Source organism: Hippocampus comes, unplaced genomic scaffold (assembly GCF_001891065.2).
Source record: "Hippocampus comes isolate QL1 unplaced genomic scaffold, H_comes_QL1_v1.1 scaffold90, whole genome shotgun sequence".
In the NCBI taxonomy this organism is placed as follows: domain Eukaryota; kingdom Metazoa; phylum Chordata; class Actinopteri; order Syngnathiformes; family Syngnathidae; genus Hippocampus; species Hippocampus comes.
Window position 1 is genome coordinate 1,203,951 of NW_017804912.1, and position 14,484 is coordinate 1,218,434.

Sequence of the window (14,484 nt, forward strand, 5' to 3'; positions counted from 1 at the left end):
CAAACCGGGTAATTCAACAAGAAATCAGCATGCGAGCAAATTCCAACGCATGATCAAACACGCGAGAATCGCGCCAAACGCAACACTGTCGTCGTCGTCGTGGGAGATTTGATTGGAGTGAGTCAAAGTGGTGGTTTAGTGTGCCCCCCCCCACCCGGCGAGCAAATGGGGCGTCCTTGCTCCCAACTTCAAACGCCCGTGTCGTCACCGGCCTGCAATACGTGCGAGGACGGACTGCTCCAAAATAAATATTGACGTGACGTGTTGTATTCAAATGAGGCGCCGGGCCCCGACGTCGGCGGGCCAATCGGAGCGCGGCCTATCACTACACCTTCTTTTCTCAAATCATTCATAACGCGGATGCGTCAAACACGCCGGCTATAAATAGGGAGGGCTGCGTGCGCGCAACACACACTTCGACATCCCCCCCCCCCTCAAATCAAACGAAACAGTCTACCGAGCGAGATCCCGCGGCAGCCTTGTGAATATTCACACTATCCGCGCTCCAATCGTGTTCTTCTATCGTGCGGCGGAAAGACTTCGAGATGCCTTCGGGTGGATTTTACGTGAAACGCGTCGTGGTGGCGGCGGCGGTGTGCTCCGTGCTGGCAGCGGGGACGCTGGGGTCCCCGGTGGTGGTGCCGCAGCCGATTCGATGCTCCCCGTGCACTCCCGAGAGGCTGAGCCAGTGCCCCCCGGTGGATCCCGGGTGCGCGGAGGTGCTGCGGGAGCCCGGCTGCGGATGCTGTTCCGCCTGCGCCCTGGCGGCCGACGAGCTGTGCGGCATCTACACGGCGCCGTGCGGCTCCGGACTGCGGTGCGCCCCGAGACCCGGAGACCCCCGACCGCTGCACTCTCTCACTCGGGGACAAGCCGTGTGCACGGAGAGCTCCGAGCCTAAGCCGACAGCCGAGCCTGAGACACAAGGTAACACACGCACACACAACGCACACTTTGTTTCCCTTTCTTTTTCTTGCCGGGCACTCGATCTCGTTTCTCCAAGTCGATTCATAAGCCGAGTGTTCCACTCTGACACCCGATCCGTCCCGCGTCACGTTAACTCAACGTCCTTCCTCCAGATCAGGGAGAGCAAGAGGCTGAGATGGAAAATGTCGCCGTGGTCTCGGACCCCGGCTTCGGTTACTACCTCCCCGGCCAGAATAAGCCATACGACCCGAGGGCGGCTGTCGACGCCCAGGAGAGCATGAAAGCCAAATTCGTCGCCATCCACAAGAAATCAGTCGAGCAGGTGAGCGGCGCACTCGATCGGTTTTAGGGAAACCGCGGTCCATTTCATCCATTGGGATTACGTTGCTAAAAGTTTGTCGCGAACCGTGGCACGACGACTTTGGTGCCACTAGGGGGAGCGCGCGGACTATTTGAAAAGCCTCCGCGCTGACTCCGAAGAGTGGAGCTTTTGATGGAACCTTTTCGTCGCCTGCTTTCTCCTCCACACAGGGGCCTTGTCATATCGAGCTGCAAAGGGCCTTGGAGAAGATTGCCAAATCCCAACAGAAACTAGGAGACAAGCTGACCAGATTCTACCTCCCTAACTGTGACAAGCGCGGCCTTTACAAACCCAAGCAGGTCAGTTCGTGCGTGTTCGTGAGACAATTTGAGGTGTACAGATCATGACCACATCACCCTGCATGTGTTTTGTGACTCTCCATATCAGAGTCGTTCGACCGACTGGGTTCAAATGATCTCTTAGTCCATTGCAAAAATACAAACACTACAGCGGTCCAACAAGTCGAGTGGTAGCGAAGGACGGTGTTCGTTAAATTCATGAAACAATGTAGTTTTTTTTTGTTGCTAAAACCAGACGAGGTAGCGTACGGTTACAAACACGCGAAACGTGTACGCGTTCCAACTAAAACTGTGACTTGGCTTCCGGCACCCGCTCCTGCGGTTGATGCAGTCGCAGCCATGATGACGTCAGCCACACTGTGGTCAGTCGTCAACTGCATCTTAGCGACGAATTTGATCAAAAAGCGGTTGCATTCTTCGCGCGGTGCCGTAATTTCACGCGGAAGGTCAAATAATTTCTAATAATAATAATAATAATAATAACAATGTCGTTGGTCTGCAGTGCGAATCGTCTCTGGAAGGTCCAAGGGGACGATGCTGGTGCGTGAACTCGTGGAACGGCAAGAAGATTCTCGGCTCCGCCGATCTGGCGGCGGATTCCGAGTGCTCTTAAAAGGAGGAAGGAGCGCGTCTCCCAAAGGAAAAGAAGCGAGCCACTGACGTTCCATTTTGATAGCGGTTTATTTATTGACCTGGTTCTTGGTGGTGTTTTAATCAGGTACACTGTCATTATGGGACTGCCATCGCCCCGTTCCCTCTCCGACGTCTGTCCCAAAGAGAAGAGGCAAAGAATCTATTTTTGTTTTTCTGAATGGAGATTTTAAAATATCGATACATTTACTTTTCGCTCTATTTATTTCTACTGGGTTGAATTCGTGCTGTTTTTTTTTTTGTGTGTGTGTGTGCAATTATTATTATTATTATTATTATTGGTATTTATAACATTTTGTGTTACTGTTGTTGTTGTCATTTTTTTTTTAATGTGCATCTATTTATCTTGGGCCTGACTAACTCCATTGCAGAGTTGAGCTCGTTGTACCTTATAAGTTGTCCGGAGGTTTTGTTTGTGACAAACCGAGCAGGAACGAAAGCACTGAGTGTCCAAATGTCTGTTGTCTTCTGGTGGCTTCCATCGAAACGTCTTTGGTTGCCTGATGTGAATCTCCATCAGCTCTTGTGAGTGACTGCAGAACTGTCCGATGGATCTGAACATTGACCTCGTCTCAGCAAACATTTCCCATGGCTCCGCGCGGTGCCGATAGTATGACAGGCCGGCGTCCAGTAATGCAACTGCGCTCAGACGGGTATCTCAACATTGACCTACCTCCACTATTTATGTGTCCTCTCTCAATGGTGTCTGTCACCGCTAGTTGCCATTCTACCTTGTATGTATGTTGCTGTTCTCTCCGATGAAGAACACATGACCACATAGAAGGAGTCCCACACTTTCAACCCATGATGTGGTTCACAAGTGGCGCCTCTGTTCTGATCTACATGCTGCTGTTGGAGAGTATTGTTTATATCGATTCCAAAGAGACTAAATGCTCGCTCACTTTTGTAATTGAAATGTAAGGTAAAGAAAAAAAAAGTCGATATATTTAATAAAAACATGACTTAACCCCACTTCCGATATTGGGTGTGTTTTTGTGTCGCGTTATCAGGGGCGCGGGGGTGTGCGTCTCAAGTGGAGGTCCTCACTCATCCAACTTTAGACAGTTGGGCCAAGGACATTGAGCCGCGCGCTACCTTTTGACCTGCTCTGTTTGCCCTGGTCGGGCCCAGGAATTTGCTTCCACCTCTCGTGCCCACTGCCAGCCCGCCTGGCACCAGCAGATTTATTTTTATTCTTGACAAATTGTACCCTTGCTTTATCCTTATTGACACATTCCGAGACTGAGGGGTGCCTGATTGCATTCGCAGAAAACAGCAGCAGATTTGTTGCTCGGCCGCCGGCGGAATCTTAAGAAAACGCTGTGGAAACGTCAGCCAACAAAATTACAAATGCAATCTTCAAATGTCTTCACTTTTTATTTAAAAAAAAAAAAAAAAGGACATTAAATACACATGATATTTCAAAGCAGACCAGTTCCATTCTCGGATAACGTGATACCTGTGAGGTTTCGAGTTCAGTATTAACAAAATTGGGGGGGAAACAACTAGGAAGGATGAACCCAACGTTGAAAGTGTGATCCGAGAGATCCGGAACACGGCCAGCAGGCAAAAAGGTCAAAAGGTTAAAGTTGAGTTTCCAGAAGTGCGAACCTGGCTTTGAGACAACGTGGCGGCACGGGCAGCAGTGACTTTCCGAGAGAAAGTCGCGCCCGACTTGAAAGGCAGTCAAGTTAATGAGCAACAGAAGAAATTGCAGATCACAAAAACAACACCACGTAGTGATTCTATTCCCCAAAACAAAATGACCGTCTCGAGTTTGCTGTGCAATTGGTGAGTCACCGACATATTGACGAGAAACCCGGTTTGGATCAGCTTATGATTCTTTTTCGATAAATAAGTCATCTTTTTAAGAACTGTACACGAAGTGGCCAGGAAACAATATGTACGGCATATATATATATATATATATATATATATATATAAAAAAAAAAGACACACTCGCAAATATTGGGGAAGAAAGAGCTTCAAGGCTTTTCATTCCTTTTCCTCCCCTCACGTCAAGTCTTTGAATGAATGGCTGGGACGTACACGTAGCACCAACGCCAGGAATGGCGCGGCCGAAACGGCGCTACCGAGCTACTGGGCAACATTCTTCATCGGCACCCTTGTCCACTTTTCAAGCGCGAGTGCGCAGGATGCGGGACGGCATGGCAACGGAAGCTCTTGCGAGGCCGCCGGGCCTCCTCCCTCGGACCCCCTGCCGCTTGTGAGAATATTTGCCCGCTGTGCCCGCCTCGAACAGATTTGTCAGCATACGATCGTACGAGCGTTTAGCAAAGGAGAAAAAAGCCGACAACAATCACATTGAAAATTGTTTCTTTAGCTATGTTCGCCGTCAGCGTTCCTGGTGCGGCTTTGATTTTTATCCCCCCCCCCTCCTCTTTATACCCTCTCCCCGAGCCGGGGTTATTATTTACAGTACAGCATGTCGCACTGACATGACCTGTAAGGAAAAGTACGCAGATGCAAATCGGCCCAATTTTTCTTTTGCACGGGTGCAGCTAAAGTGCTTGAAGTGCTTGTGCTTGTAGCATAGGGGCAGCTGGAGCCGGTGGCCGGGGCAGCCCTCCCTGCCCCGCCGGGCCCACGCGCGCTTCAGCAAGCCTCCGCCAGGTTACACGGGAAGAGAATAGGGCTGTCGTGTTCGAGGCGAGGACAAAAATAGATATGTATTCCCAAAAAAAGCCCCATTTGCTGTATGTGGAAGAGACGCGGCAAAAGGACGGGAACAGGATGAGGCACGGATACAAAGCCCGTGCGGACGTCAGGATGAGGACAAACGAGTTTGGATGGACCGGTGGGAAGGATCACGGATGGACGGGAACAGGTTATGGCGACAGACAAAAGAGGAGGGCACATTGATCCATTTGGAACCGGCCGCGCGCGATCAAAAACCAGAACGCGGGATGAGGGACGCGTCGACGTTGACGGAGTCGTCGCGTGCATTCTCCTGAGCTTCCGTCGGGGCAGGTTCATGGATGGCAGCCCGCTCACCCACCTCGCCTCAACCGGCCACAACCCCCCCCACATGTGCGGTATAGAAAGGCTGAGTGCAACTCCGTGAGTTCCATGTGTGGAAGAGGGGGGGCGGGGGGTCATTCCAATGTTTTGGATCAAAAAAGCCAGCTCGGAAAACACAAGTCAGACCCCGGAACATCCAGCCCCCAAGCCAGGGCCCGGGATCCAAAGCCGGGAAAGGTAGCATGATGACCGAGTCTAAATCCTAAAGAAGTCGATTTGTTTTCCTTTTCTCCTTTTTTTAGCCTTTGGCTTTCTTGATGGCCGCTAATTAGCGTGCGCATGCGACACGCAAAAAAACACCCGAGGGGTGCATTTGATACGCGAGAGATGGATTTCCTTTGGAGGGAAGGCATGTCAAGGTCAGGTTTGAGGCACTGCAACGGTTGCACGGCTTGCATCTGTTCCTTTCCCGCCACAACCGGCGGGCACGAAGCCGGACACAGCGATCAAGGCTCTCGGTTGGCCAACGCGCTCGACTATGAAGACGACGCCGTTGCCGTGCCAGATCATCCTTCTCTGGGAAAAGGACCCTGAGAGCGTTTTTTTTTTTTTTTTTGTTTGTTTTGTTGAACGTGACAGGGCCAGAGCTCGGGGGTCTCTTGGCTTCGTGATGTCCTGTCGAGTATTTACACAAACACTTTTTGGGAAAACAAACTTGTTGCACAATCACACAGCGGCGCGCACACAATGCAAGGCGAGCACTGGCAGAGGCACGGTGGCACATTCGCAGACAGACGCGCATTGGTATGGGGGCGCTGCATTTTTGGGGGGGGTCACAGTCACAAAGAAGGTCTTTTAAAAGTGAGTGGGAAATTCCCTCATTTCGCTCCCTCGCTAGCAAAATAGTGCAGATGACAAATTTCTTGCTATTTTCTTTGTTTTGTTCTTTTTTTTTTCTTGTTTTTGTTTAGTTTTTTTTTTTTTTTGAAGCTTGATCATTTTCTCGAGAACAACCAAGAGGAACCCGTAGCGCCGAATAGGCAGTTGCGATGGACGGGCGTCTCCGCCGGTCGCTCCATCCCTTCCCCCTCGTCCCCCTCTTCCCTTCTTTGGCTTTCCTGCCTTCCAGCTTGTGGCCCTCATTGGCTCTCGCGGTTGTGACACTGTTTCTCATCTCCGCCGTCGTAGCCGGGCAGGGACTGTCCGTACTTGTCCACGCACCAGCAGTATCCCCGCCTTCTGCCTTTGGATGGACGGCACTGAAAAGAGAGGTGGCAAACGTTCAGTCTCCGCCATGTCTTCGATGGCCGCGGGTCTGCGAGGGCTCCCGCTTTTGACATTCGCAAAATCGGGGAGGTATTGATGACATTTACGCTGTAAAGGTATGTCAGGGGTGTCCAAACTTTCTCATTGGAGGCTACAGAAAAATGGAAGTGCGAAAGGGCCACTTTAAAATCGGTCAACTTTTTGAAACGCGCTAAAGTCAGTCAAGAAAGTAATTGCATATTGCTTGGATTGTTCGTTAGCTTTCTGTTGAAGGGGTCGAGGCAAGTCGTGGAGGAGTTTGCCAAGTTTTTGGGGTGGCCAACGGCCCTCGATAACAGAGTAGATCCGGCTCTGCCGAATCCCATCTCCACATTCAGGAGCTAAAAAGAAGCACAAACTCGAATCAAGTGACCATTTTCAAACGGTTACTTGAGGATCATTCATGTGAGGTCTTCATCAAACAGCCATAAAGCGGAAGAAACTATTTTTGCCCGGAAAATTAAATTATCTTCATCCGCTGCAGTGTTTCGAAGAGAAATGGTGTTGTTCTTTTCATCTTTAACGGTTCATTTGTATCTTTGAAGATAGCGAAAAGTTTACCAGGATACCCTCCCTTCTCACGCTGCCCACCTTCACCTTTTAAATGTTTTTTTTAAAATTTTTGTCATGTCACCGGCCACTGAAAATGGCCCCCAGGCTGTAATTTGGACACCCCTGCTGCATGTGTCTAAAGATCATAGTGACGGTTTCCAACTGGGGTTTTTACCAGCGTGCGCAACATCACATCCCTTTTCCTATTTTTGAAATTGAGGCCTCGGAATGAGAAACAGCGAGGCAGAAGGAGTGAAAAAAAATGTGCAAAGGTAAACACGGCGCTACTAAAATATTTGCCAAGGCCAGTCGGAGGGTTGCAGGGAAACCAGTGTTGCTATTCTGGGAGTCTGGCAGACACTCAAAATCATCTGGAAATGATTATGGCCTGAGAGTGCACGAGGGCGTGTGCATGCGCTCCCCTAAACACACGTCAACAAACATGTTGTTGCGCAAAAAAAGAAAAAAAATGTGTATGCGCAATCCAAATGCTGCTGCTTCTTATCCTCTAAACAAAGTCTCCCAAAACTGGATGACCGCAATGTATCCCGGCGGGCCGCCTGCAATTTGCCCTCGTCTGGATACAACGAACGTAAACGCGCTATCAAGTCGCGACTGCGCTGCAGCGTATTTGCACCCCAAAAAACACAACACATGCACACATGCGCCTCGGCAGTCATTTAAAAAGGCCCACCGGGACTCTGGTTTTGTAGAGTGGCAACTTTATGAGCTCCACATGATGTAGGCAAAGAATTACACAATGATTTGGGCCTGGCTTTTCTCCAGCTCGCTCTAATCCTCGTGGCCGATATCCGTCCTCAGTCGGTGACAGCTGAGGGCCCACCTGTTGATCTCACTCTTCCAGCGGTAAAACATACAAGCACAATTTCAGGGGCATCAAAAGCGAATCAATTCATAGCAAGATAATATGGCCAAGTGAGGCTGAGGGGGTGGCGGCCTCCATTTGGAACAAGTTAACCGTCAGCATCTGGGGTCCAGTTCCATCGTGCCGTGTGGACATGCTCTAAAAGTAAATAGCGTTTTCGGTTCCGCAGCTTCTGATGAGAAAAGCGGAACTCATCGTGACTTCTTGGTGCAAACGTCGACCACTAAAGGTCGCAGCTTGCAAGACTTTGTTGTTGTGGAGCTACAGACAGTGTGGGAAATGAGTGGAGGACTTATTTCATGCGCACAGCTCAACTTTCAACTCGAGTGTATTCCAAACAACCACCGCGGTACACAAGAGCCGCTACTTGGAGGGCTGTTTTCCACAGTGTGCGCGGAGGGCATCGAGGATCCTGGAGAGAGCACAACCCTGTCGTGCACCCTCAAAGAAGCACCTTCAGACTAGCGCCAAAGCCAAACCGTAAAGCATGCCAAGGTCTCCCCCACCTTCACCTTTTTAACTAACCTTGTGGCAAGTGTCAAATGGCATTTTGAAGTTGTTATTTTTTATTTTTTTGGTTGTATTGCTGGCCGCTGAAATATGGAAGGCGGGCCACAAATGGCCCCGGGCCGCAGTTTGGACACCTCTGGCCTAAAACCAGTACCGAATTAGCTCAAATCTCGCTGAAAACTTTGCTGAAGAATGAATGTTGTGTATAACATAAAAGTCAAGTCAAACCTAAATTCCTTTTTTGTAGCGATTTACTGGGCCAGTTCGGTTCCGGTGCAATTTTTACAGCCCTTTCGGAAAATCGCGCGGCACACATTCAAGCTTTGGAGGGTGACCGAGGCGTCTGTTTCCGGTGTCGTCAACTTGCCCGTGCAGACTGAGAGCACCATCAAAGGCATCTTTATAGAGACGCAGCCCCATTAAAATACCTCAACCGGCGACGACCGCATGCCCCCATTCTCCAAACGGCGCTAACATCAGGTTCTTTTTCTCTCTTTTCCGTTTCTTCCCCACAAAAAAAAAAACGCCACCCGGCGATCTTCGATCACCTCTCCAGGTGGCCAGCTCCTACTTTCGAGCTGAGCCGGCAGACAAGAGGAGCTTAACAGGGTGCTCTTGCGCTTTGGTTTGATGATGACACCCCCCCCCCCCCAAAAAAAAAAGAACTTGTCGGTTAGCTTCAGTCCACATTGGTTGTCTTAATTACGTGCTCGAGTAGCGAAGGGCAGCGCGGTGGGTGATGAAGCGGTAAGCACGTCTGCCTCATAGTCTAATTGTTCTGGATTGAAAATATCAGGTCAGGCTCTCCCGTTTTGCACGTCGTGTCTCTGGCTGCGAAGGCTTCCTGACACCATCTCGACCTTTCCGTTTGAAAAACACGCACATTAGGGTAAAATTGTCCACACGTGTTGATGTGGGCATGCATGGCTGGTTGCCTTTAACAAAGTGTGCAGGTCACCAAGACCCCCTGAAAAACACATTCTGTGCTCGCCTTTGAAGGTTCCACCGCACGACGCGACTTGCGTTTCAGGTTGGCTTTCATCGTGAGGAAAAGAAGTCTTTCAAAAGTCTTTTTTCAAGGTCGCTCCACCAAGGCGATATTAAAGAATGTTGAGCCGCCGATATATTAAACAACAACGCTCAACTCAAGTCAGCCGCATTTCGAGAGCACTTTAAAAGTCAAACTGAAAATCAAATCACGCTGAGTCAAAAAGCCAAAGAATCAAAATGACGAGTTTGAAAGGTGGGCAGCGAGGGGGCCGGCCCAACGTTCATTCTAAAGAGAGGGAGCGGCAACGTTAAAGGCTGCATCCTGTCGGAGCCTCCGCTTAGTTCTTGGCACATCTCATCATGTCTGGTCAGCTGACCTGAGGCAGCGGGCAGGGGTGGAGGACCTCAGAGGTGGGGCGAGGCCATTTCAAGATTTAAAAACAAATCATAGCATCTTCACAAGAACTCGAAAATGGAGCCAGTGAAGGGATGCCAGAGTAGAAGTGATACGCTCCCTCTTACGAGTACCAGACAAGAGGCGAGCGGCGGCATGCTGGACCAACTGGAGACGCTCGATGGAGGATCGGCTGACTCCAAAGTCAAGTGCGTTACAACAATCCAGCCGAGATAAATAAATATGGCAAATTGAAATGGCTGTTAATCGCTCGTCTTCTGAGACGTGTCACTCTCGGTTGCTCCACTGGTGAAATGTCACATGATTGCCCACCATACAAACAGCCGACGTGGCTCAGTGAGAGGGAACACAAAGGCCCAATTAAAAATCTGGGCACGGAACACAGCATGCGAGAGAGACGGAGCCGAAATAGCCGTCCGGGTCCCCCAAAGGTTGAGCGGTTATTATAAAGCTATTGTGGTCGCCGCATACATTTGCGCACATCCCCCCGGTGAGTCATGCTCAATATGTCAGCCCCGGCTGAAAACGGGTACACGGGCACCTGGCTGCCATACTCAAGCCGCCGCTGCCGCCTCTTCCTCCTCCTCTTAACACACACACAAAGAGTACACAGAGAGCCGCAGAAACTGTTGTCCCATTCACAAGCCCGCGCGAGCCGATTCCGGGCCAAACAAGGAAAGGAAAGCCAGGTGGGCAGAAGGCCCGGATCAGCGCAATCATGCAACGGATTGAAAGACGGCACGGATGGACGCGCACAAGACACATTGGCACAACGGGGACTCGCTAAAATCAATACCGCATTGAACGTGTGTGCGTGTGTGTGTGCGCATGTGGAAGTCCTGCAGGAAGGGAGAAAGTTCGAGACTGATGGCTGTAATGAATGGGTCAGGCCAGGCTATGCATGGCCTCCGCTGGGATACTGAAGCAATTCATTTAACTGCAGCTAAAAATAGGTTGTTCTTTCGCCAAGGTAGACTCACACAGCTCAGACGTCTCCCGAGGCACTCGGATTACCAGCAATACACACACCAGACACACATTGACACTTCATTAAAACTCCTATTTAAAACTGCAAAGTTAGCAACTCGGAGGTGACACTTTTTCCACCTGTGCGGCTCCAGCGGTAACGCCCCAAAAAAGTGATTGGGGGGTGTCGGGGTGTTGGGAGTGTTGCTTTTTTTTTTTTTTTGTCAGTTGGATTGTCGAGTTACGGTTTTAGAATATTTTTAGTTGGAGGGTTATTTTGGCTGCTTTGGGCCAACTTGATCATCAAGCTGTCAGATGGGTCAGATGGACAGCAATTTGATGAGTTCTTCCTCAATTCTGCCATCCATCTCGTGAGCTTTGTTTTGAAGGCACAATGGAAATCCGCAAACAAAAAGAAACGACATAAAAGTCAACCGAAGCAACTTCTGATCGGCAGACACCTCGGAAGGAATTTACAAAAAAAATTCATTTAAGTCTGAAATGTTTCCGGATGAAGTTTCAGTGAGTCGAGGTGAAAGATTGGGCCTTTTTATTTTCTGTTACTCAGCTTGGACCATTCCTAGTAACCCCCCCCCCCCACCCCCACTCCCCTCAGCCGTGGAATCTTCTTTTCACAGTTATTGTCACCCTAGACGGTTCACACGGTCTCCTTTTCAGCGCGTTTCCGGTCATAAATCTGCAGCACACCGTGAAGACGCATTCCCTCGGATGGACTTCACACCGCACACCCCGCCGGCCCTCTAAATAAGCAAAGGGGGGGTGGGGGGGAGATAAGGCTTGGCACGCTGCCGCACTCGCACAGACCGACACATTCCCGCTGGATATTTGTCGACAGGCTCGAGTAAACGAACAAGGAAGACTCTTGTTTTGCAAACCCGAATGAAACGACACTTTGGCAAAGGGGCAACGTTACACGACGAGAGAGAGCCTGTTGTGATTCTGTTACGGCTTGTTTTGATGGCTGAATCACGCTGCTCTCCAATCGTGACTCATTCCGTTTCAGACTGGGACGGGGTTCAAAGAAATCCTCCCTCTCCCAAAAAAACAAAAAAAACAAAAAACAAACAACTAGTCTTGGAAGTTTGAACTTGAAGTTCAAATCAGTCCTTCTCACACTTTTCTTGACAGCGTCCTCTACTTAAGTCAGCAAATATCAGCCAGGGATCACAGAAAACGTCCTCTTATGTAGCATACTAAAGTCTGTATTAAAAAAACAAAATACAAAAACGAAACAAACAAACAACTGAATATCATTTTACAATACTCCAGATGAACATTTCTAGAGAAAAAAAAAAGATGAAACAAACAGCTGGGAGTTCAAGCCATCCTATGTGATATCATGTGACATTCCATACACTTCTTTGTCTTTTTGGAGTTTTTTTTTTTTTTTTGTGCACGGGTACAGCTAGTTTCACATCACTCAAGATCTTGGTCTTCTCTCACTTGACTTCCAAAGATCTTGGTCTCGTGCCAGCCTCAGACTGGCCGGACATTTTATGTCAGGACACTGAACTGCCCTTCAACTTGATTCATGCGATCGTAACGCTTCCTGGCGATGGCCATACGGCATGCCCGTTTTTTTTTTCATTTCCGGTGTTTCCCGAACCGCCGACACGCTCGTGCACTGGTTAGCACGCCCCCCTGACAGTGCAGAGGTCCGGGGTTCAACTCCGGGGTCCCGGCCTTCTTGTGTGGAGTTTGCATGGCTTTTCTCGGGGTACTCCGCTTTCCTCCCACATTACAAAAATACGCACGGCAGGTTGAGTGAATGCTCCACGTTGTCTCAAGGTGTGTTGTTGGTGTAGGTGTGCCCTACGATTGGCGGGCAACCAGTTTAGGGTGTACCCCGCCTACTGCCCGAAGTCATACGGGATAGGCTCCAGCATGTCCGTGACCCTCGTGAGAAGAAAGCGGTTCAGATAATGGATGGGTGGATGTTTCTCAACCTGGGTTATGTGAGCACAGTGCAAGGAGTACGTGCAAATATCCGTTCATCCATCCCTTTTTGAATCCGCTACTCCTCACGAGGGGCGCAGGCAGTACACCCTGAATTGGTTGCCAGCCAATCGTAGGGCACACCTAGACCAACAACCATTCGCACTCACAAGGACACAGAGGGACAATTTCCAGTGTTCCGTGAACCTGCCGTGCAGGTTTTTTGGAACATGGGAGGAAAGCGGAGTACCCGGAGAAAAGCCATGCGGGCACGGGGAGAACATGCAAATTCCACATGGGAAGGCCAGATCAGTTTCGCACATGAACACATTTTATCAAGCAGATGCTAAAATCAGTAGCGTAAGTAGCTTTTAGTATATATATAATAGAAGCTAGCCCACAGCCGACAATGGCGACTGCAGCTACGCTCACAATACATCGAGATGAAGCAAGCGCACAACCCGAAAATGTCCATCGACTCCGCAAACACCCTCCGTATCCGTTTCCATTGAGTGTCTACCGGGCACCTTCAAAGTGTGAGTCGTTCCATTAGCCTGACTCAAAGTGATCGTGACGTGCTGTGGACGAAGCTATTCAAATTATCGACCGGCACCGCAGAACGGATTGTTGCACTTTTGGAGGTTGGATTCCATGAATCCAGATGTAGGCCGGCACTGATAAGTTCTGTTGAAGCAAGCGGCACGGGGGCCAACTTTAATGGTGCTATTTGTGTCTGAAAGGGGCCTCTGCCAACATGTTGGAGCGTCCTCGCTTCCTGGCCGCTGCCTTGCAAACGGCTTGACTTTGGGTGGCCCGAGCCAAAAGACCACAGACAAGAAAAACTCAACCGCCATTTGTTCTCCAGCTCACCGAGAGAACCCCACACCACCTACAACCAAAACTACCGCCATCAAACAAGCGCCATCCATACATTCCCCTGCCGCCACAGCTACCGTGCCACACACACTCCCAAAACCACACTCTTACATCCCTACCCCCCACGTTCTCCCACAACACACACCTGACCGACCTCATTTCCTGTGAGGCATGAGTCAGACGGCTTCACTGACTGGAGTAATACATGGTTGTAGCCCTTCAGATAATATAGTGTTGATGTGGCTGTCAAGGCAACCGGAGCAGCAAAAAAAAAAAAAAAAAACTCCCAAAACCACACTCTTACATCCCTACCCCCCACGTTCTCCCACAACACACACCTGACCGACCTCATTTCCTGTGAGGCATGAGTCAGACGGCTTCACTGACTGGAGTAATACATGGTTGTAGCCCTTCAGATAATATAGTGTTGATGTGGCTGTCAAGGCAACCGGAGCAGCAAAAAAAAAAAAAAAAAAAGTGGGGGGGTGATTGTGTATGTGTTGGTGGGTGAAATGAATTAGTGAGGATTCCATAGAAGTGTTCAGGCATGCGGTGGGTCTATTTGTATGTCTACAAGTGTGTTTGGGAGAAGTGTGTGTGTGTGTGTGTGTGTGTGATGTTAGTCACCTGTCTTTTCTTATAGAAGCCTCTTCTGTCACAGTTGGGTATGCGGAAGCCTCTCGGGTTGAGCACGTTGCTGATTTTCAGACTATTTAGGATGCTTTCCATCTCCCGACGACACGGGCCCTGCGCAGACATGACAAACATGTTGAAGAAGCATTTGGCTGCCACGCTGCACGCGCACGCC

The 14,484-nt window shown here is 49.8% G+C and overlaps 2 protein-coding genes across 3 annotated transcripts in view; one reads left to right on the top strand and one right to left on the bottom strand.

The window, feature by feature from the left end:
* The first annotated feature begins 435 nt into the window (after positions 1-435).
* igfbp1a (insulin-like growth factor binding protein 1a) lies at positions 436-3,210 on the top strand. The gene is made up of 4 exons (XM_019884828.1): positions 436-927; positions 1,080-1,249; positions 1,459-1,587; positions 2,090-3,210. Exons 1-4 carry the CDS (start codon positions 546-548, stop codon positions 2,198-2,200), a joined length of 792 nt encoding a protein of 263 aa, XP_019740387.1. The 5' UTR covers positions 436-545; the 3' UTR covers positions 2,201-3,210.
* Positions 3,211-4,744: 1,534 nt separating this feature from the next.
* The window catches only part of LOC109524696 (insulin-like growth factor-binding protein 3), a 17,797-nt gene continuing 8,057 nt past the window's right edge, over positions 4,745-14,484 (bottom strand). The window contains exons 1-2 of one of the 2 annotated variants that reach the window (XR_002170002.1): positions 14,304-14,427; positions 6,372-6,479 (exon numbers count right to left, since the gene is read on the bottom strand). Coding sequence is in view for 1 of the 2 variants with exons in the window: in XM_019884732.1 (XP_019740291.1) it covers positions 6,360-6,479 (120 nt within the window). In the remaining variant the exon portion in view is untranslated. Of the gene's footprint in view, positions 6,480-14,303; positions 14,428-14,484 lie in introns of those variants that run through there. The other variant, XM_019884732.1, reaches the window with a different exon arrangement.